Here is a 21,860-nt window from a genome sequence, read left to right as displayed (position 1 = left end):
AACTTGAGAGGACAGCTCAACTTGAGAGGACAGCTCAACTTTGGAGGACAGCTCAACATAAGAGGGCAGCTCAACTTGAGAGGACAGCTCAACTTGAGAGGACAGCTCAACTTGAGAGGACAGCTCAACTTGAGAGGACAGCTCAACTAGAGATGACTGCTCAACTAGAGAGGACAGCTCAACATGATAGGACAGCTCAACTTGAGAGGACAGCTCAACTTGAGAGGACAGCTCAACTAGAGAGGACAGCTCAACTTGAGAGGTCAGCTCAACTTGAGAGGACAGCTCAACTTGAGAGGACAGCTCAACTTGAGAGGACAGCTCAACTTGAGAGGACAGCTCAACTTGAGAGGACAGCTCAACTAGAGATGACAGCTCAACTAGAGAGGACAGCTCAACATGATAGGACAGCTCAACTTGAGAGGACAGCTCAACTTGAGAGGACAGCTCAACTAGAGAGGACAGCTCAACTTGAGAGGTCAGCTCAACTTGAGAGGACAGCTCAACTTGAGAGGACAGCTCAAATTGAGAGGACAGCCCAACCTGAGAGGACAGCACAACGTGAGAGGACAGCTCAACTTGAGTGGGCAGCTCAACTTGAGAGGACAGCTCAACTTGAGAGGACAGCCCAACTTGAGAGGACAGCACTACTTGAGAGGAAAGCACAACATGTGAAGACAGCAAAGCTTGCGAAGGCAGCACGGCTGGCGAGGAAAGCACGGCTTGCGAGGACAGCAAGGCTTGCGATGACAGCACAGCTTGCGAGGACAGTACAGCTTGCGAGGACAGCGCAGCTTGCGAGGACAGCACAGCTTGCGAGGACAGCACAGCTAACGAGGACAGCACAGCTTGCGAGGACAGCACAGCTTGCGAGGACAGCACAGCTTGCGAGGACAGCACAGCTTGCGAGGACGGCACAGCTTGCGAGGACGGCACAGCTTACAAAGACGGCACAGCTTGCGAGCACAGCACAGCTTGCGAGGACAGCACAGCTTGCGAGGACAACACAGGTTGCGGGGACAGCACAGCTTGCGTGGACAGCACAGGTTGCGAGGACAGCACAGCTTGCGAGGACAGCACAGCTTGCGAGGACAGCACAGCTTGCGAGGACAGCATAGCTCGCGAGGACAGGACAGCTTGCGAGGACAGCACAGCTTGCGAGGATGGCACAGCTTGCGAGGACGGCACAGCTTGCAAGGACATCACAGCTTGTGAGGACAGCTCAACTTGAGAGGACAGCTGAACTTGAGAGGACAGCTCAACTTGAGAGGACAGCTCAACTTCAGAGGACAGCAAAACTTGAGAGGACTGCTCAACTTGAGAGGGCTGCCCAGCTTCAGAGGGCAGCTCAACTTGAGAGGGCAGCTCAACTTGAGAGGGCAGCTCAACTTGAGAGGGCAGCTCAACTTGAGAGGGCAGCTCAACTTCAGTGTACAGCTCAACTTGAGAGGAAATCTCAACCTGAGAGGACACCTCAACCTGAGAGGACAGCTCAACTTGAGAGGACAGCACAACTTACAAGGACAGGAAAGCTTGCGAGGACAGCAAAGCTTGTGAGGACAGCAAAGCTTGTGAGGACAGCACGGCTTGCGAGGACAGCAAGGCTTGCGTGGACAGCACGGCTTCCGAGGACAGCACGGCTTGCAAGGACAGCACGGCTTGTGAGGACAGCACACCTGGCGAGGACAGCACGGCTTGCAAGGACAGCACGGCTTGCGAGGACAGCTCAACTTGAGAGGACAGCTCAACTTGAGAGGACAGCTCAACTTGCGAGGACAGCTCAACTTGAGAGGGCAGCTCAACTTGACAGCTCAACTTGAGAGGACAGCTCAACTTAAGAGGGCAGCTCAACTTGAGAGGGCAGCTCAACTTGAGACGACAGCACAGCTTGCGAGGACAGCACAGCTTGCGCGGACAGCACAGCTTGCGAGGACAGCACAGCTTGCGAGGACAGCAAAGCTTGCGAGGACAGCACGGCTTGCGAGGACAGCACGGCTTGCGAGGACAGCACGGCTTGCGAGGACAGCACAGCTTGCGAGGACAGCACAGCTTGCAAGGACAGCACAGCTTGCGAGGCCAGCAAGGCTTGCGAGGACAGTACAGCTTACGAGGACAGCTCTACTTGAAAGGACAGCTCAACTTGAGAGGACAGCTCAACTTGAGAGGACAGCTCAACTTTAGAGGACAGCTCATCTTGAGAGGACAGCTCAACTTGAGAGGACAGCTCAACTTGAGAGGACAGCTCAACTTGAGTGGACAGCTCAACTTGAGAGGACAGCTCAACTTGAGAGGACAGCTACACTTGAGAGGACAGCTCAACTTGAGGGGACAGCACAACTTGAGAGGACAGCACAACTTGAGAGGACAGCTCAACTTGAGAGGACAGCTCAACTTGAGAGGACAGCTCAACTTGAGAGGGCAGCTTAGCTTAACAGGACTGCTCAACTTGTGAGGACACCACTACTTGAGAGGAAAGCACAACTTTCGAGGACAGCAAAGCTTGCAAGGACAGCACAGCTTGCGAGGACAGCACGGCTTGCGAGGACAGCTCAATATGAGAGAACAACTCAACTTGAGAGGACAGCTCAACTTGAGAGGACAGCTCAACTTGACAGGACAGTCAAACTGAAGAGGACAGCTCAACTTTAAAGGACAGCACAACTTCCGAGGACAGCACAACTTGCGAGGACAGCAAAGCTAGCGATGACAGTACGGCTTGCGAGGACAGCACGGCTTCCGACGACAGCACGGCTTGCAAGGACAGCACGGCTTGCGAGGACAGCACGTCTTGCGAGGACAGCACGGCTTGCGAGGACAGCACGGCTTGCGAGGACAGCACAGGTTGCGAGGACAGCACAGCTTGCGAGGAGAGCACAGCTTGCGAGGACAGCACGGCTTGGGAGGACAGCTCAACTTGAGAGGACAGCTCAACTTGAGAGGACAGCTCAACTTGAGAGGACAGCTCAACTTGAGAGGACAGCTCAACTTGAGAGGACAGCTCAACTTGAGAGGACAGCTCAACTTGAGAGGGCAGCTCAACTTGAGAAAACAGCTCAACTTGAGAGGACAGCTCAACTTGAGAGGACAGCTCAACTTGAGAGGACAGCTCATCTAGAGAGGACAGCTCATCTAGAGAGGACAGCTCAACCTCAGAGGACAGCTCAACTTGAAGGAGAGCTCAACTTGAGAGGACATCTCAATTTGAGAGGTCAGCTCAACTTGAGAGGACAGCTCAACTTTAGAGGACAGCTCAACTTCAAAGGACAGCTCAAGTTGAGAGGACAGCTCTACTAGAGAGGGCAGCTCAACTTGAGAGGACAGCACGGCTTGCGAGAACAGCACAGCTTGCGAGGACAGCACAGCTTGCGAGGACAGCATTACTTGAGAGGACAGCTCAACTTGAGAGGACAGCTCAACTTTGAAGGACAGCTCAACATAAGAGGGCAGCTCAACTTGAGAGGGCAGCTCAACTTGTGAGGACAGCTGAACTTGAGAGGGCAGCCCAACTTGCGAGGACTGCACAACTTGCGAGAACAGCAAAGGTCGCAAGGACAGCAAAGCTCGCGAGGACAGCAAAGCTCACGAGGACAGCAAAGCTCGCAAGGACAGCACGGCTCGCGAGGACAGCATGGCTTGCGAGGACAGCATGGCTTGCGAGGACAGCACGGCTTGCGAGGACAGCACGGCTCGCGAGGACAGCACGGTATGCGAGGACAGCACGGCTTGCGATGACAGCACAGCTTGCGAGGACAGTACAGCTTGCGAGGACAGCGCAGCTTGCGAGGACAGCACAGCTTGCGAGGACAGCACAGCTTGCGAGGACAGCACAGCTTGCGAGGACGGCACAGCTTGCGAGGACGGCACAGCTTACAAAGACGGCACAGCTTGCGAGGACAACACAGGTTGCGGGGACAGCACAGCTTGCGTGGACAGCACAGGTTGCGAGGACAGCACAGCTTGCGAGGACAGCACGGCTTGCGAGGACAGCACAGCTTGCGAAGACAGCACAGCTTGCGAGGACAGCATAGCTTGCGAGGACAGGACAGCTTGCGAGGACAGCACAGCTTGTGAGGATGGCTCAGCTTGCAAGGACGGCACAGCTTGCGAGGACGGCACAGCTTGCAAGGACATCACAGCTTGTGAGGACAGCTCAACTTGAGAGGACAGCTCAACTTGACAGGACAGCTCAACTTGAGAGGACAGCTCAACTTCAGAGGACAGCAAAACTTGAGAGGACTGCTCAACTTGAGAGGGCTGCTCAGCTTCAGAGGGCAGCTCAACTTGAGAGGGCAGCTCAACTTGAGAGGGCAGCTCAACTTGAGAGGGCAGCTCAAATTGAGTGTACAGCTCAACTTGAGAGGATATCTCAACCTGAGAGGACACCTCAACCTGAGAGGACAGCTGAACTTGAGAGGACAGCACAACTTACGAGGACAGGAAAGCTTGCGAGGACAGCAAAGCTTGTGAGGACAGCAAAGCTTGTGAGGACAGCACGGCTTGCGAGGACAGCAAGGCTTGCGTGGACAGCACGGCTTCCGAGGACAGCACGGCTTGCAAGGACAGCACGGCTTGCGAGGACAGCACAGCTTGCGAGGACAGCACAGCCTGCGAGGACAGCACAGCTTGCGAGGACAGCACAGCTTGCGAGGACAGCATTACTTGAGAGGACAGCTCAACTTGAGAGGACAGCTCAACTTTGGAGGACAGCTCAACATAAGAGGGCAGCTCAACTTGAGAGGGCAGCTCAACTTGAGAGGGCAGCTCAACTTGAGAGGGCAGCTCAACTTGTGAGGACAGCTGAACTTGAGAGGGCAGCACAACTTGCGAGGACTGCACAACTTGCGAGAACAGCAAAGGTCGCGAGGACAGCAAAGCTCGCGAGGACAGCAAAGCTTGCGAGGACAGCAAAAGTCGCAAGGACAGCACGGCTCGCGAGGACAGCACAGCTTGCGAGGAGAGCACAGCTTGCGAGGACAGCACAAATTGTGGGGACAGCACAGCTTTCGAGGACAGCACAGCTTGCGATGACAGCACAACTTGCGAGGACAGCACGGCTTGCGAGGACAGCTCAACTTGAGAGGACAGCTCAACTTGAGAGGACAGCTCAACTTTGGAGGACAGCTCAACATAAGAGGGCAGCTCAACTTGAGAGGACAGCTCAACTTGAGAGGACAGCTCAACTTGAGAGGACAGCTCAACTTGAGAGGACAGCTCAACTAGAGATGACAGCTCAACTAGAGAGGACAGCTCAACATGATAGGACAGCTCAACTTGAGAGGACAGCTCAACTTGAGAGGACAGCTCAACTAGAGAGGACAGCTCAACTTGAGAGGTCAGCTCAACTTGAGAGGACAGCTCAACTTGAGAGGACAGCTCAACTTGAGAGGACAGCTCAACTTGAGAGGACAGCTCAACTTGAGAGGACAGCTCAACTTGAGAGGACAGCACAACCTGAGAGGACAGCACAACGTGAGAGGACAGCTCAACTTGAGTGGGCAGCTCAACTTGAGAGGACAGCTCAACTTGAGAGGACAGCCCAACTTGAGAGGACAGCACTACTTGAGAGGAAAGCACAACATGCGAAGACAGCAAAGCTTGCGAAGACAGCACGGCTGGCGAGGAAAGCACGGCTTGCGAGGACAGCAAGGCTTGCGATGACAGCACAGCTTGCGAGGACAGTACAGCTTGCGAGGACAGCGCAGCTTGCGAGGACAGCACAGCTTGCGAGGACAGCACAGCTAACGAGGACAGCAGAGCTTGCGAGGACAGCACAGCTTGCGAGGACAGCACAGCTTGCGAGGACAGCACAGCTTGCGAGGACGGCACAGCTTGCGAGGACGGCACAGCTTACAAAGACGGCACAGCTTGCCAGCACAGCACAGCTTGCGAGGACAGCACAGCTTGCGAGGACAACACAGGTTGCGGGGACAGCACAGCTTGCGTGGACAGCACAGGTTGCGAGGACAGCACAGCTTGCGAGGACAGCACAGCTTGCGAGGACAGCACAGGTTGCGAGGACAGCATAGCTTGCGAGGACAGGACAGCTTGCGAGGACAGCACAGCTTGCGAGGATGGCACAGCTTGCGAGGACGGCACAGCTTGCAAGGACATCACAGCTTGTGAGGACAGCTCAACTTGAGAGGACAGCTGAACTTGAGAGGACAGCTCAACTTGAGAGGACAGCTCAACTTCAGAGGACAGCAAACTTTGAGAGGACTGCTCAACTTGAGAGGGCTGCTCAGCTTCAGAGGGCAGCTCAACTTGAGAGGGCAGCTCAACTTGAGAGGGCAGCTCAACTTGAGAGGGCAGCTCAACTTGAGAGGGCAGCTCAACTTCAGTGTACAGCTCAACTTGAGAGGAAATCTCAACCTGAGAGGACACCTCAACCTGAGAGGACAGCTCAACTTGAGAGGACAGCACAACTTACAAGGACAGGAAAGCTTGCGAGGACAGCAAAGCTTGTGAGGACAGCAAAGCTTGTGAGGACAGCACGGCTTGCGAGGACAGCAAGGCTTGCGTGGACAGCACGGCTTCTGAGGACAGCACGGCCTGCAAGGACAGCACGGCTTGTGAGGACAGCACACCTGGCGAGGACAGCACGGCTTGCAAGGACAGCACGGCTTGCGAGGACAGCTCAACTTGAGAGGACAGCTCAACTTGAGAGGACAGCTCAACTTGCGAGGACAGCTCAACTTGAGAGGACAGCTCAACTTGACAGCTCAACTTGAGAGGACAGCTCAACTTAAGAGGGCAGCTCAACTTGAGAGTGCAGCTCAACTTGAGACGACAGCACAGCTTGCGAGGACAGCACAGCTTGCGCGGACAGCACAGCTTGCGAGGACAGCACAGCTTGCGAGGACAGCAAAGCTTGCAAGGACAGCACGGCTTGCGAGGACAGCACGGCTTGCGAGGACAGCACGGCTTGCGAGGACAGCACAGCTTGCGAGGACAGCACAGCTTGCAAGGACAGCACAGCTTGCGAGGCCAGCAAGGCTTGCGAGGACAGCACAGCTTACGAGGACAGCTCTACTTGAAAGGACAGCTCAACTTGAGAGGACAGCTCAACTTGAGAGGACAGCTCAACTTTAGAGGACAGCTCAACTTGAGAGGACAGCTCAACTTGAGAGGACAGCTCAACTTGAGAGGACAGCTCAACTTGAGTGGACAGCTCAACTTGAGAGGACAGCTCAACTTGAGAGGACAGCTACACTTGAGAGGACAGCTCAACTTGAGGGGACAGCACAACTTGAGAGGACAGCACAACTTGTGAGGACAGCTCAACTTGAGAGGACAGCTCAACTTGAGAGGACAGCTCAACTTGAGGGGGCAATTCAACTTGAGAGGGCAGCTTAGCTTAACAGGACTGCTCAACTTGTGAGGACACCACTACTTGAGAGGAAAGCACAACTTTCGAGGACAGCAAAGCTTGCAAGGACAGCACAGCTTGCGAGGACAGCACGGCTTGCGAGGACAGCTCAATATGAGAGAACAACTCAACTTGAGAGGACAGCTCAACTTGAGAGGACAGCTCAACTTGAGAGGACAGTCCAACTGAAGAGGACAGCTCAACTTTAAAGGACAGCACAACTTCCGAGGACAGCACAACTTTCGAGGACAGCAAAGCTAGCGATGACAGTACGGCTTGCGAGGACAGCACGGCTTCCGACGACAGCACGGCTTGCGAGGACAGCATGGCTTGCGAGGACAGCACGTCTTGCGAGGACAGCACGGCTTGCGAGGACAGCACGGCTTGCGAGGACAGCACAGGTTGTGAGGACAGCACAGCTTGCGAGGAGAGTACAGCTTGCGAGGACAGCACAGCTTGCGAGGAGAGCTCAACTTGAGAGGACAGCTCAACTTGAGAGGACAGCTCAACTTGAGAGGACAGCTCAACTTGAGAGGACAGCTCAACTTGAGAGGACAGCTCAACTTGAGAGGACTGCTCAACTTGAGAGGACAGCTCAACTTGAGAGGACAGCTCAACTTGAGAGGACAGCTCAACTTGAGAGGACAGCTCAACTTGAGAGGACAGCTCATCTAGAGAGGACAGCTCATCTAGAGAGGACAGCTCAACTTGAAGGAGAGCTCAACTTGAGAGGACAGCTCAACTTGAGAGGACAGCTCAACTTGAGAGGACAGCTCAACTTGAGAGGTCAGCTCAACTTGAGAGGACAGCTCAACTTTAGAGGACAGCTCAACTTCAAAGGACAGCTCAAGTTGAGAGGACAGCTCTACTAGAGAGGGCAGCTCAACTTGAGAGGGCAGCTCAACTTGAGAGGGCAGCTCAACTTGTGAGGACAGCTGAACTTGAGAGGGCAGCACAACTTGCAAGGACTGCACAACTTGCGAGAACAGCAAAGGTCACGAGGACAGCAAAGCTCGCGAGGACAGCAAAGCTCGCGAGGACAGCAAAGCTCGCAAGGACAGCACGGCTCGCGAGGACAGCATGGCTTGCGAGGACAGCACGGCTTGCGAGGACAGCACGGCTTGCGAGGACAGCACGGCTTGCGAGGACAGCACGGCTCGCGAGGACAGCACGGTATGCGAGGACAGCACGGCTTGCGATGACAGCACAGCTTGCGAGGACAGTACAGCTTGCGAGGACAGCGCAGCTTGCGAGGACAGCACAGCTTGCGAGGACAGCACAGCTTGCGAGGACAGCACAGCTTGCGAGGACGGCACAGCTTGCGAGGACGGCACAGCTTACAAAGACGGCACAGCTTGCGAGGACAGCACAGCTTGCGAGGACAGCACAGCTCGCGAGGACAACACAGGTTGCGGGGACAGCACAGCTTGCGTGGACAGCACAGGTTGCGAGGACAGCACAGCTTGCGAGGACAGCACGGCTTGCGAGGACAGCACAGCTTGCGAAGACAGCACAGCTTGCGAGGACAGCATAGCTTGCGAGGACAGGACAGCTTGCGAGGACAGCACAGCTTGTGAGGATGGCTCAGCTTGCGAGGACGGCACAGCTTGCGAGGACGGCACAGCTTGCAAGGACATCACAGCTTGCGAGAACAGCTCAACTTGAGAGGACAGCTCAACTTGGCAGGACAGCTCAACTTGAGAGGACAGCTCAACCTCAGAGGACAGAAAAACTTGAGAGGACTGCTCAACTTGAGAGGGCTGCTCAGCTTCAGAGGGCAGCTCAACTTGAGAGGGCAGCTCAACTTGAGAGGGCAGCTCAACTTGAGAGGGCAGCTCAAATTGAGTGTACAGCTCAACTTGAGAGGATATCTCAACCTGAGAGGACACCTCAACCAGAGAGGACAGCTGAACTTGAGAGGACAGCACAACTTACGAAGACAGGAAAGCTTGTGAGGACAGCAAAGCTTGTGAGGACAGCAAAGCTTGTGAGGACAGCACGGCTTGCGAGGACAGCAAGGCTTGCGTGGACAGCACGGCTTCCGAGGACAGCACGGCTTGCAAGGACAGCACGGCTTGCGAGCACAGCACAGCTTGCGAGGACAGCACAGCTTGCGAGGACAGCACAGCTTGCGAGGACAGCACAGCTTGCGAGGACAGCATTACTTGAGAGGACAGCTCAACTTGAGAGGACAGCTCAACTTTGGAGGACAGCTCAACATAAGAGGGCAGCTCAACTTGAGAGGGCAGCTCAACTTGAGAGGGCAGCTCAACTTGAGAGGGCAGCTCAACTTGTGAGGACAGCTGAACTTGAGAGGGCAGCACAACTTGCGAGGACTGCACAACTTGCGAGGACAGCAAAGGTCGCGAGGACAGCAAAGCTCGCGAGGACAGCAAAGCTTGCGAGGACAGCAAAAGTCGCAAGGACAGCACGGATCGCGAGGACAGCACAGCTTGCGAGGAGAGCACAGCTTGCGAGGACAGCACAAATTGGGAGGACAGCACAGCTTTCGAGGACAGCACAGGTTGCGATGACAGCACAACTTGCGAGGACAGCACGGCTTGCGAGGACAGCTCAACTTGAGAGGACAGCTCAACATGAGAGGACAGCTCAACTTTGGAGGACAGCTCAACATAAGAGGGCAGCTCAACTTGAGAGGACAGCTCAACTTGAGAGGACAGCTCAACTTGAGAGGACAGCTCAACTTGAGAGGACAGCTCAACTAGAGATGACAGCTCAACTAGAGAGGACAGCTCAACATGATAGGACAGCTCAACTTGAGAGGACAGCTCAACTTGAGAGGACAGCTCAACTAGAGAGGACAGCTCAACTTGAGAGGTCAGCTCAACTCTAGAGGACAGCTCAACTTGAGAGGACAGCTCAACTTGAGAGGACAGCTCAACTTGAGAGAACAGCTCAACTTGAGAGGACAGCTCAACTTGAGAGGACAGCACAACCTGAGAGGACAGCACAACGTGAGAGGACAGCTCAACTTGAGTGGGCAGCCCAACTTGAGAGGGCAGCTCAACTTGAGAGGACAGCCCAACTTGAGAGGACAGCACTACTTGAGAGGAAAGCACAACATGCGAAGACAGCAAAGCTTGCGAAGACAGCACGGCTGGCGAGGAAAGCACGGCTTGCGAGGACAGCAAGGCTTGCGATGACAGCACAGCTTGCGAGGACAGTACAGCTTGCGAGGACAGCGCAGCTTGCGAGGACAGCACAGCTTGCGAGGACAGCACAGCTAACGAGGACAGCACAGCTTGCGAGGACAGCACAGCTTGCGAGGACAGCACAGCTTGCGAGGACAGCACAGCTTGCGAGGACGGCACAGCTTGCGAGGACGGCACAGCTTACAAAGACGGCACAGCTTGCGAGCACAGCACAGCTTGCGAGGACAGCACAGCTTGCGAGGACAACACAGGTTGCGGGGACAGCACAGCTTGCATGGACAGCACAGGTTGCGAGGACAGCACGTCCTGCGAGGACAGCACAGCTTGCGAGGACAGCACAGCTTGCGAGGACAGCATAGCTTGCGAAGACAGGACAGCTTGCGAGGACAGCACAGCTTGCGAGGATGGCACAGCTTGCGAGGACGGCACAGCTTGCAAGGACATCACAGCTTGCGAGGACAGCTCAACTTGAGAGGACAGCTGAACTTGAGAGGACAGCTCAACTTGAGAGGACAGCTCAACTTCAGAGGACAGCAAAACTTGAGAGGACTGCTCAACTTGAGAGGGCTGCTCAGCTTCAGAGGGCAGCTCAACTTGAGAGGGCAGCTCAACTTGAGAGGGCAGCTCAACTTGAGAGGACAGCTCAACTTGAGAGGACAGCCCAACTTGAGAGGACAGCACTACTTGAGAGGAAAGCACAACATGCGAAGACAGCAAAGCTTGCGAAGACAGCACGGCTGGCGAGGAAAGCACGGCTTGCGAGGACAGCAAGGCTTGCGATGACAGCACAGCTTGCGAGGACAGTACAGCTTGCGAGGACAGCGCAGCTTGCGAGGACAGCACAGCTTGCGAGGACAGCACAGCTAACGAGGACAGCACAGCTTGCGAGGACAGCACAGCTTGCGAGGACAGCACAGCTTGCGAGGACAGCACAGCTTGCGAGGACAACACAGGTTGCGGGGACAGCACAGCTTACAAAGACGGCACAGCTTGCGAGCACAGCACAGCTTGCGAGGACAGCACAGCTTGCGAGGACAACACAGGTTGCGGGGACAGCACAGCTTGCGTGGACAGCACAGGTTGCGAGGACAACACAGCTTGCGAGGACAGCACAGCTTGCGAGGACAGCACAGCTTGCGAGGACAGCATAGCTTGCGAGGACAGGACAGCTTGCGAGGACAGCACAGCTTGCGAGGATGGCACAGCTTGCGAGGACGGCACAGCTTGCAAGGACATCACAGCTTGCGAGGACAGCTCAACTTGAGAGGACAGACGAACTTGAGAGGACAGCTCAACTTGAGAGGACAGCTCAACTTCAGAGGACAGCAAAACTTGAGAGGACTGCTCAACTTGAGAGGGCTGCTCAGCTTCAGAGGGCAGCTCAACTTGAGAGGGCAGCTCAACTTGAGAGGGCAGCTCAACTTGAGAGGGCAGCTCAACTTGAGAGGGCAGCTCAACTTCAGTGTACAGCTCAACTTGAGAGGAAATCTCAACCTGAGAGGACACCTCAACCTGAGAGGACAGCTCAACTTGAGAGGACAGCACAACTTACAAGGACAGGAAAGCTTGCGAGGACAGCAAAGCTTGTGAGGACAGCAAAGCTTGTGAGGATAGCACGGCTTGCGAGGACAGCAAGGCCTGCGTGGACAGCACGGCTTCCGAGGACAGCACGGCTTGCAAGGACAGCACGGCTTGTGAGGACAGCACACGTGGCGAGGACAGCACGGCTTGCAAGGACAGCACGGCTTGCGAGGACAGCTCAACTTGAGAGGACAGCTCAACTTGAGAGGACAGCTCAACTTGCGAGGACAGCTCAACTTGAGAGGACAGCTCAACTTGACTGCTCAACTTGAGAGGACAGCTCAACTTAAGAGGGCAGCTCAACTTGAGAGTGCAGCTCAACTTGAGACGACAGCACAGCTTGCGAGGACAGCACAGCTTGCGCGGACAGCACAGCTTGCGAGGACAGCACAGCTTGCGAGGACAGCAAAGCTTGTGAGGACAGCACGGCTTGCGAGGACAGCACGGCTTGCGAGGACAGCACGGCTTGCGAGGACAGCACAGCTTGCGAGGACAGCACAGCTTGCAAGGACAGCACAGCTTGCGAGGCCAGCAAGGCTTGCGAGGACAGTACAGCTTACGAGGACAGCTCTACTTGAAAGGACAGCTCAACTTGAGAGGACAGCTCAACTTGAGGGGACAGCTCAACTTTAGAGGACAGCTCAACTTGAGAGGACAGCTCAACTTGAGAGGACAGCTCAACTTGAGAGGACAGCTCAACTTGAGTGGACAGCTCAACTTGAGAGGACAGCTCAACTTGAGAGGACAGCTACACTTGAGAGGACAGCTCAACTTGAGGGGACAGCACAACTTGAGAGGACAGCACAACTTGTGAGGACAGCTCAACTTGAGAGGACAGCTCAACTTGAGAGGACAGCTCAACTTGAGAGGGCAATTCAACTTGAGAGGGCAGCTTAGCTTAACAGGACTGCTCAACTTGCGAGGACACCACTACTTGAGAGGAAAGCACAACTTTCGAGGACAGCAAAGCTTGCAAGGACAGCACAGCTTGCGAGGACAGCACGGCTTGCGAGGACAGCTCAATATGAGAGAACAACTCAACTTGAGAGGACAGCTCAACTTGAGAGGACAGCTCAACTTGAGAGGACAGTCCAACTGAAGAGGACAGCTCAACTTTAAAGGACAGTACAACTTCCGAGGACAGCACAACTTGCGAGGACAGCAAAGCTAGCGATGACAGTACGGCTTGCGAGGACAGCACGGCTTCCGACGACAGCACGGCTTGCGAGGACAGCACGGCTTGCGAGGACAGCACGTCTTGCGAGGACAGCACGGCTTGCGAGGACAGCACGGCTTGCGAGGACAGCACAGGTTGCGAGGGCAGCACACCTTGCGAGGAGAGCACAGCTTGCGAGGACAGCACGGCTTGCGAGGACAGCTCAACTTGAGAGGACAGCTCAACTTGAGAGGACAGCTCAACTTGAGAGGACAGCTCAACTTGAGAGGACAGCTCAACTTGAGAGGACAGCTCAACTTGAGAGGACAGCTCAACTTGAGAGGACAGCTCAACTTGAGAGGACAGCTCAACTTGAGAGGACAGCTCAACCTGAGAGGACAGCTCAACTTGAGAGGACAGCTCATCTAGAGAGGACAGCTCATCTAGAGTGGACAGCTCTACCTCAGAGGACAGCTCAACTTGAAGGAGAGCTCAACTTGAGAGGACATCTCAATTTGAGAGGTCAGCTCAACTTGAGAGGACAGCTCAACTTTAGAGGACAGCTCAACTTCAAAGGATTGCTCAAGTTGAGAGGACAGCTCTACTAGAGAGGGCAGCTCAACTTGAGAGGACAGCACGGCTTGCGAGAACAGCACAGCTTGCGCGGACAGCACAGCTTGCGAGGACAGCATTACTTGAGAGGACAGCTCAACTTGAGAGGACAGCTCAACTTTGGAGGACAGCTCAACATAAGAGGGCAGCTCAACTTGAGAGGGCAGCTCAACTTGTGAGGACAGCTGAACTTGAGAGGGCAGCAGAACTTGCGAGGACTGCACAACTTGCGAGAACAGCAAAGGTCGCGAGGACAGCAAAGCTCGCGAGGACAGCAAAGCTCGCGAGGACAGCAAAGCTCGCAAGGACAGCACGGCTCGCGAGGACAGCATGGCTTGCGAGGACAGCACGGCTTGCGAGGACAGCACGGCTTGCGAGGATAGCACGGCTTGCGAGGACAGCACGGCTCGCGAGGACAGCACGGTATGCGAGGACAGCACGGCTTGCGATGACAGCACAGCTTGCGAGGACAGTACAGCTTGCGAGGACAGCGCAGCTTGCGAGGACAGCACAGCTTGCGAGGACAGCACAGCTTGCGAGGACAGCACAGCTTGCGAGGATACACAGCTTGCGAGGACGGCACAGCTTACAAAGACGGCACAGCTTGCGAGGACAGCACAGCTTGCGAGGACAGCACAGCTTGCGAGGACAACACAGGTTGCGGGGACAGCACAGCTTGCGTGGACAGCACAGGTTGCGAGGACAGCACAGCTTGCGAGGACAGCACGGCTTGCGAGGACAGCACAGCTTGCGAAGACAGCACAGCTTGCGAGGACAGCATAGCTTGCGAGGACAGGACAGCTTGCGAGGACAGCACAGCTTGTGAGGATGGCTCAGCTTGCGAGGACGGCACAGCTTGCGAGGACGGCACAGCTTGCAAGGACATCACAGCTTGCGAGGACAGCTCAACTTGAGAGGACAGCTCAACTTGACAGGACAGCTCAACTTGAGAGGACAGCTCAACTTCAGAGGACAGCAAAACTTGAGAGGACTGCTCAACTTGAGAGGGCTGCTCAGCTTCAGAGGGCAGCTCAACTTGAGAGGGCAGCTCGACTTGAGAGGGCAGCTCAACTTGAGAGGGCAGCTCAAATTGAGTGTACAGCTCAACTTGAGAGGAAATCTCAACCTGAGAGGACACCTCAACCTGAGAGGACAGCTGAACTTGAGAGGACAGCACAACTTACGAGGACAGGAAAGCTTGCGAGGACAGCAAAGCTTGTGAGGACAGCAAAGCTTGTGAGGACAGCACGGCTTGCGAGGACAGCAAGGCTTGCGTGGACAGCACGGCTTCCGAGGACAGCACGGCTTGCAAGGACAGCACGGCTTGCGAGGACAGCACAGCTTGCGAGGAGAGCACAGCTTGCGAGGACAGAACAGCTTGCGAGGACAGCACAGCTTGCGAGGACAGCATTACTTGAGAGGACAGCTCAACTTGAGAGGACAGCTCAACTTTGGAGGACAGCTCAACATAAGAGGGCAGCTCAACTTGAGAGGGCAGCTCAACTTGAGAGGGCAGCTCAACTTGAGAGGGCAGCTCAACTTGTGAGGACAGCTGAACTTGAGAGGGCAGCACAACTTGCGAGGACTGCACAACTTGCGAGAACAGCAAAGGTCGCGAGGACAGCAAAGCTCGCGAGGACAGCAAAGCTTGCGAGGACAGCAAAAGTCGCAAGGACAGCACGGCTCGCGAGGACAGCACAGCTTGCGAGGACAGCTCAACTTGAGAGGACAGCTCAACTTGAGAGGACAGCTCAACTTTGGAGGACAGCTCAACATAAGAGGGCAGCTCAACTTGAGAGGACAGCTCAACTTGAGAGGACAGCTCAACTTGAGAGGACAGCTCAACTTGAGAGGACAGCTCAACTAGAGATGACAGCTCAACTAGAGAGGACAGCTCAACATGATAGGACAGCTCAACTTGAGAGGATAGCTCAACTTGAGAGGACAGCTCAACTAGAGAGGACAGCTCAACTTGAGAGGTCAGCTCAACTTGAGAGGACAGCTCAACTTGAGAGGACAGCTCAACTTGAGAGGACAGCTCAACTTGAGAGGACAGCTCAACTTGAGAGGACAGCTTAACTAGAGATGACAGCTCAACTAGAGAGGACAGCTCAACATGATAGGACAGCTCAACTTGAGAGGACAGCTCAACTTGAGAGGACAGCTCAACTAGAGAGGACAGCTCAACTTGAGAGGTCAGCTCAACTTGAGAGGACAGCTCAACTTGAGAGGACAGCTCAAATTGAGAGGACAGCCCAACCTGAGAGGACAGCACAACGTGAGAGGACAGCTCAACTTGAGTGGGCAGCTCAACTTGAGAGGACAGCTCAACTTGAGAGGACAGCCCAACTTGAGAGGACAGCACTACTTGAGAGGAAAGCACAACATGTGAAGACAGCAAAGCTTGCGAAGGCAGCACGGCTGGCGAGGAAAGCACGGCTTGCGAGGACAGCAAGGCTTGCGATGACAGCACAGCTTGCGAGGACAGTACAGCTTGCGAGGACAGCGCAGCTTGCGAGGACAGCACAGCTTGCGAGGACAGCACAGCTAACGAGGACAGCACAGCTTGCGAGGACAGCACAGCTTGCGAGGACAGCACAGCTTGCGAGGACAGCACAGCTTGCGAGGACGGCACAGCTTGCGAGGACGGCACAGCTTACAAAGACGGCACAGCTTGCGAGCACAGCACAGCTTGCGAGGACAGCACAGCTTGCGAGGACAACACAGGTTGCGGGGACAGCACAGCTTGCGTGGACAGCACAGGTTGCGAGGACAGCACAGCTTGCGAGGACAGCACAGCTTGCGAGGACAGCACAGCTTGCGAGGACAGCATAGCTCGCGAGGACAGGACAGCTTGCGAGGACAGCACAGCTTGCGAGGATGGCACAGCTTGCGAGGACGGCACAGCTTGCAAGGACATCACAGCTTGTGAGGACAGCTCAACTTGAGAGGACAGCTGAACTTGAGAGGACAGCTCAACTTGAGAGGACAGCTCAACTTCAGAGGACAGCAAAACTTGAGAGGACTGCTCAACTTGAGAGGGCTGCTCAGCTTCAGAGGGCAGCTCAACTTGAGAGGGCAGCTCAACTTGAGAGGGCAGCTCAACTTGAGAGGGCAGCTCAACTTGAGAGGGCAGCTCAACTTCAGTGTACAGCTCAACTTGAGAGGAAATCTCAACCTGAGAGGACACCTCAACCTGAGAGGACAGCTCAACTTGAGAGGACAGCACAACTTACAAGGACAGGAAAGCTTGCGAGGACAGCAAAGCTTGTGAGGACAGCAAAGCTTGTGAGGACAGCACGGCTTGCGAGGACAGCAAGGCTTGCGTGGACAGCACGGCTTCCGAGGACAGCACGGCTTGCAAGGACAGCACGGCTTGTGAGGACAGCACACCTGGCGAGGACAGCACGGCTTGCAAGGACAGCACGGCTTGCGAGGACAGCTCAACTTGAGAGGACAGCTCAACTTGAGAGGACAGCTCAACTTGCGAGGACAGGTCAACTTGAGAGGGCAGCTCAACTTGACAGCTCAACTTGAGAGGACAGCTCAACTTAAGAGGGCAGCTCAACTTGAGAGGGCAGCTCAACTTGAGACGACAGCACAGCTTGCGAGGACAGCACAGCTTGCGCGGACAGCACAGCTTGCGAGGACAGCACAGCTTGCGAGGACAGCAAAGCTTGCGAGGACAGCACGGCTTGCGAGGACAGCACGGCTTGCGAGGACAGCACGGCTTGCGAGGACAGCACAGCTTGCGAGGACAGCACAGCTTGCAAGGACAGCACAGCTTGCGAGGCCAGCAAGGCTTGCGAGGACAGTACAGCTTACGAGGACAGCTCTACTTGAAAGGACAGCTCAACTTGAGAGGACAGCTCAACTTGAGAGGACAGCTCAACTTTAGAGGACAGCTCATCTTGAGAGGACAGCTCAACTTGAGAGGACAGCTCAACTTGAGAGGACAGCTCAACTTGAGTGGACAGCTCAACTTGAGAGGACAGCTCAACTTGAGAGGACAGCTACACTTGAGAGGACAGCTCAACTTGAGGGGACAGCACAACTTGAGAGGACAGCACAACTTGAGAGGACAGCTCATCTTGAGAGGACAGCTCAACTTGAGAGGACAGCTCAACTTGAGAGGGCAGCTTAGCTTAACAGGACTGCTCAACTTGTGAGGACACCACTACTTGAGAGGAAAGCACAACTTTCGAGGACAGCAAAGCTTGCAAGGACAGCACAGCTTGCGAGGACAGCACGGCTTGCGAGGACAGCTCAATATGAGAGAACAACTCAACTTGAGAGGACAGCTCAACTTGAGAGGACAGCTCAACTTGACAGGACAGTCCAACTGAAGAGGACAGCTCAACTTTAAGGGACAGCACAACTTCCGAGGACAGCACAACTTGCGAGGACAGCAAAGCTAGCGATGACAGTACGGCTTGCGAGGACAGCACGGCTTCCGACGACAGCACGGCTTGCAAGGACAGCACGGCTTGCGAGGACAGCACGTCTTGCGAGGACAGCACGGCTTGCGAGGACAGCACGGCTTGCGAGGACAGCACAGGTTGCGAGGACAGCACAGCTTGCGAGGAGAGCACAGCTTGCGAGGACAGCACGGCTTGGGAGGACAGCTCAACTTGAGAGGACAGCTCAACTTGAGAGGACAGCTCAACTTGAGAGGACAGCTCAACTTGAGAGGACAGCTCAACTTGAGAGGACAGCTCAACTTGAGAGGACAGCTCAACTTGAGAGGGCAGCTCAACTTGAGAAGACAGCTCAACTTGAGAGGACAGCTCAACTTGAGAGGACAGCTCAACTTGAGAGGACAGCTCATCTAGAGAGGACAGCTCATCTAGAGAGGACAGCTCAACCTCAGAGGACAGCTCAACTTGAAGGAGAGCTCAACTTGAGAGGACATCTCAATTTGAGAGGTCAGCTCAACTTGAGAGGACAGCTCAACTTTAGAGGACAGCTCAACTTCAAAGGACAGCTCAAGTTGAGAGGACAGCTCTACTAGAGAGGGCAGCTCAACTTGAGAGGACAGCACGGCTTGCGAGAACAGCACAGCTTGCGAGGACAGCACAGCTTGCGAGGACAGCATTACTTGAGAGGACAGCTCAACTTGAGAGGACAGCTCAACTTTGGAGGACAGCTCAACATAAGAGGGCAGCTCAACTTGAGAGGGCAGCTCAACTTGTGAGGACAGCTGAACTTGAGAGGGCAGCACAACTTGCGAGGACTGCACAACTTGCGAGAACAGCAAAGGTCGCAAGGACAGCAAAGCTCGCGAGGACAGCAAAGCTCACGAGGACAGCAAAGCTCGCAAGGACAGCACGGCTCGCGAGGACAGCATGGCTTGCGAGGACAGCATGGCTTGCGAGGACAGCACGGCTTGCGAGGACAGCACGGCTCGCGAGGACAGCACGGTATGCGAGGACAGCACGGCTTGCGATGACAGCACAGCTTGCGAGGACAGTACAGCTTGCGAGGACAGCGCAGCTTGCGAGGACAGCACAGCTTGCGAGGACAGCACAGCTTGCGAGGACAGCACAGCTTGCGAGGACGGCACAGCTTGCGAGGACGGCACAGCTTACAAAGACGGCACAGCTTGCGAGGACAACACAGGTTGCGGGGACAGCACAGCTTGCGTGGACAGCACAGGTTGCGAGGACAGCACAGCTTGCGAGGACAGCACGGCTTGCGAGGACAGCACAGCTTGCGAAGACAGCACAGCTTGCGAGGACAGCATAGCTTGCGAGGACAGGACAGCTTGCGAGGACAGCACAGCTTGTGAGGATGGCTCAGCTTGCAAGGACGGCACAGCTTGCGAGGACGGCACAGCTTGCAAGGACATCACAGCTTGTGAGGACAGCTCAACTTGAGAGGACAGCTCAACTTGACAGGACAGCTCAACTTGAGAGGACAGCTCAACTTCAGAGGACAGCAAAACTTGAGAGGACTGCTCAACTTGAGAGGGCTGCTCAGCTTCAGAGGGCAGCTCAACTTGAGAGGGCAGCTCAACTTGAGAGGGCAGCTCAACTTGAGAGGGCAGCTCAAATTGAGTGTACAGCTCAACTTGAGAGGAAATCTCAACCTGAGAGGACACCTCAACCTGAGAGGACAGCTGAACTTGAGAGGACAGCACAACTTACGAGGACAGGAAAGCTTGCGAGGACAGCAAAGCTTGTGAGGACAGCAAAGCTTGTGAGGACAGCACGGCTTGCGAGGACAGCAAGGCTTGCGTGGACAGCACGGCTTCCGAGGACAGCACGGCTTGCAAGGACAGCACGGCTTGCGAGGACAGCACAGCTTGCGAGGACAGCACAGCCTGCGAGGACAGCACAGCTTGCGAGGACAGCACAGCTTGCGAGGACAGCATTACTTGAGAGGACAGCTCAACTTGAGAGGACAGCTCAACTTTGGAGGACAGCTCAACATAAGAGGGCAGCTCAACTTGAGAGGGCAGCTCAACTTGAGAGGGCAGCTCAACTTGAGAGGGCAGCTCAACTTGTGAGGACAGCTGAACTTGAGAGGGCAGCACAACTTGCGAGGACTGCACAACTTGCGAGAACAGCAAAGGTCGCGAGGACAGCAAAGCTCGCGAGGACAGCAAAGCTTGCGAGGACAGCAAAAGTCGCAAGGACAGCACGGCTCGCGAGGACAGCACAGCTTGCGAGGAGAGCACAGCTTGCGAGGACAGCACAAATTGTGGGGACAGCACAGCTTTCGAGGACAGCACAGCTTGCGATGACAGCACAACTTGCGAGGACAGCACGGCTTGCGAGGACAGCTCAACTTGAGAGGACAGCTCAACTTGAGAGGACAGCTCAACTTTGGAGGACAGCTCAACATAAGAGGGCAGCTCAACTTGAGAGGACAGCTCAACTTGAGAGGACAGCTCAACTTGAGAGGACAGCTCAACTTGAGAGGACAGCTCAACTAGAGATGACAGCTCAACTAGAGAGGACAGCTCAACATGATAGGACAGCTCAACTTGAGAGGACAGCTCAACTTGAGAGGACAGCTCAACTAGAGAGGACAGCTCAACTTGAGAGGTCAGCTCAACTTGAGAGGACAGCTCAACTTGAGAGGACAGCTCAACTTGAGAGGACAGCTCAACTTGAGAGGACAGCTCAACTTCAGAGGACAGCAAAACTTGAGAGGACTGCTCAACTTGAGAGGGCTGCTCAGCTTCAGAGGGCAGCTCAACTTGAGAGGGCAGCTCAACTTGAGAGGGCAGCTCAACTTGAGAGGGCAGCTCAACTTGAGAGGGCAGCTCAACTTCAGTGTACAGCTCAACTTGAGAGGAAATCTCAACCTGAGAGGACACCTCAACCTGAGAGGACAGCTCAACTTGAGAGGACAGCACAACTTACAAGGACAGGAAAGCTTGCGAGGACAGCAAAGCTTGTGAGGACAGCAAAGCTTGTGAGGACAGCACGGCTTGCGAGGACAGCAAGGCTTGCGTGGACAGCACGGCTTCTGAGGACAGCACGGCTTGCAAGGACAGCACGGCTTGTGAGGACAGCACACCTGGCGAGGACAGCACGGCTTGCAAGGACAGCACGGCTTGCGAGGACAGCTCAACTTGAGAGGACAGCTCAACTTGAGAGGACAGCTCAACTTGCGAGGACAGCTCAACTTGAGAGGACAGCTCAACTTGACAGCTCAACTTGAGAGGACAGCTCAACTTAAGAGGGCAGCTCAACTTGAGAGTGCAGCTCAACTTGAGACGACAGCACAGCTTGCGAGGACAGCACAGCTTGCGCGGACAGCACAGCTTGCGAGGACAGCACAGCTTGCGAGGACAGCAAAGCTTGCAAGGACAGCACGGCTTGCGAGGACAGCACGGCTTGCGAGGACAGCACGGCTTGCGAGGACAGCACAGCTTGCGAGGACAGCACAGCTTGCAAGGACAGCACAGCTTGCGAGGCCAGCAAGGCTTGCGAGGACAGCACAGCTTACGAGGACAGCTCTA

At 55.2% G+C, this 21,860-nt stretch overlaps 4 protein-coding genes across 4 annotated transcripts; 3 read left to right on the top strand and 1 right to left on the bottom strand.

The window, feature by feature from the left end:
* The first annotated feature begins 3,628 nt into the window (after nt 1-3,628).
* Nucleotides 3,629-6,026, top strand: LOC124584399 (plectin-like). Its single transcript, XM_047131361.1, has 2 exons — nt 3,629-4,139; nt 4,186-6,026. The coding sequence occupies exons 1-2, from the start codon at nt 3,629-3,631 to the stop codon at nt 6,024-6,026; spliced, it is 2,352 nt and encodes a 783-aa protein (XP_046987317.1).
* Nucleotides 6,027-8,446: 2,420 nt separating this feature from the next.
* LOC124584398 (prestalk protein-like) lies at nt 8,447-9,031 on the top strand. The gene has a single exon (XM_047131360.1). It carries the CDS (start codon nt 8,447-8,449, stop codon nt 9,029-9,031), a length of 585 nt encoding a protein of 194 aa, XP_046987316.1.
* Nucleotides 9,032-9,297: 266 nt separating this feature from the next.
* On the bottom strand, nt 9,298-10,896 carry LOC124584397. Its single transcript, XM_047131359.1, has 2 exons — nt 10,746-10,896; nt 9,298-10,700 (listed from the first exon to the last, which is right to left on the bottom strand). Exons 1-2 carry the CDS (start codon nt 10,894-10,896, stop codon nt 9,298-9,300), a joined length of 1,554 nt encoding a protein of 517 aa, XP_046987315.1.
* A 5,077-nt stretch (nt 10,897-15,973) lies between these two features.
* Nucleotides 15,974-16,723, top strand: LOC124584395 (calponin homology domain-containing protein DDB_G0272472-like). Its single transcript, XM_047131358.1, has one exon. It carries the CDS (start codon nt 15,974-15,976, stop codon nt 16,721-16,723), a length of 750 nt encoding a protein of 249 aa, XP_046987314.1.
* Nucleotides 16,724-21,860: the final 5,137 nt, after the last annotated feature.

This window comes from Schistocerca americana, unplaced genomic scaffold, assembly GCF_021461395.2.
Source record: "Schistocerca americana isolate TAMUIC-IGC-003095 unplaced genomic scaffold, iqSchAmer2.1 HiC_scaffold_472, whole genome shotgun sequence".
NCBI lineage: Eukaryota > Metazoa > Arthropoda > Insecta > Orthoptera > Acrididae > Schistocerca > Schistocerca americana.
This window is presented reverse-complemented; position numbering and strand designations above follow the sequence as displayed.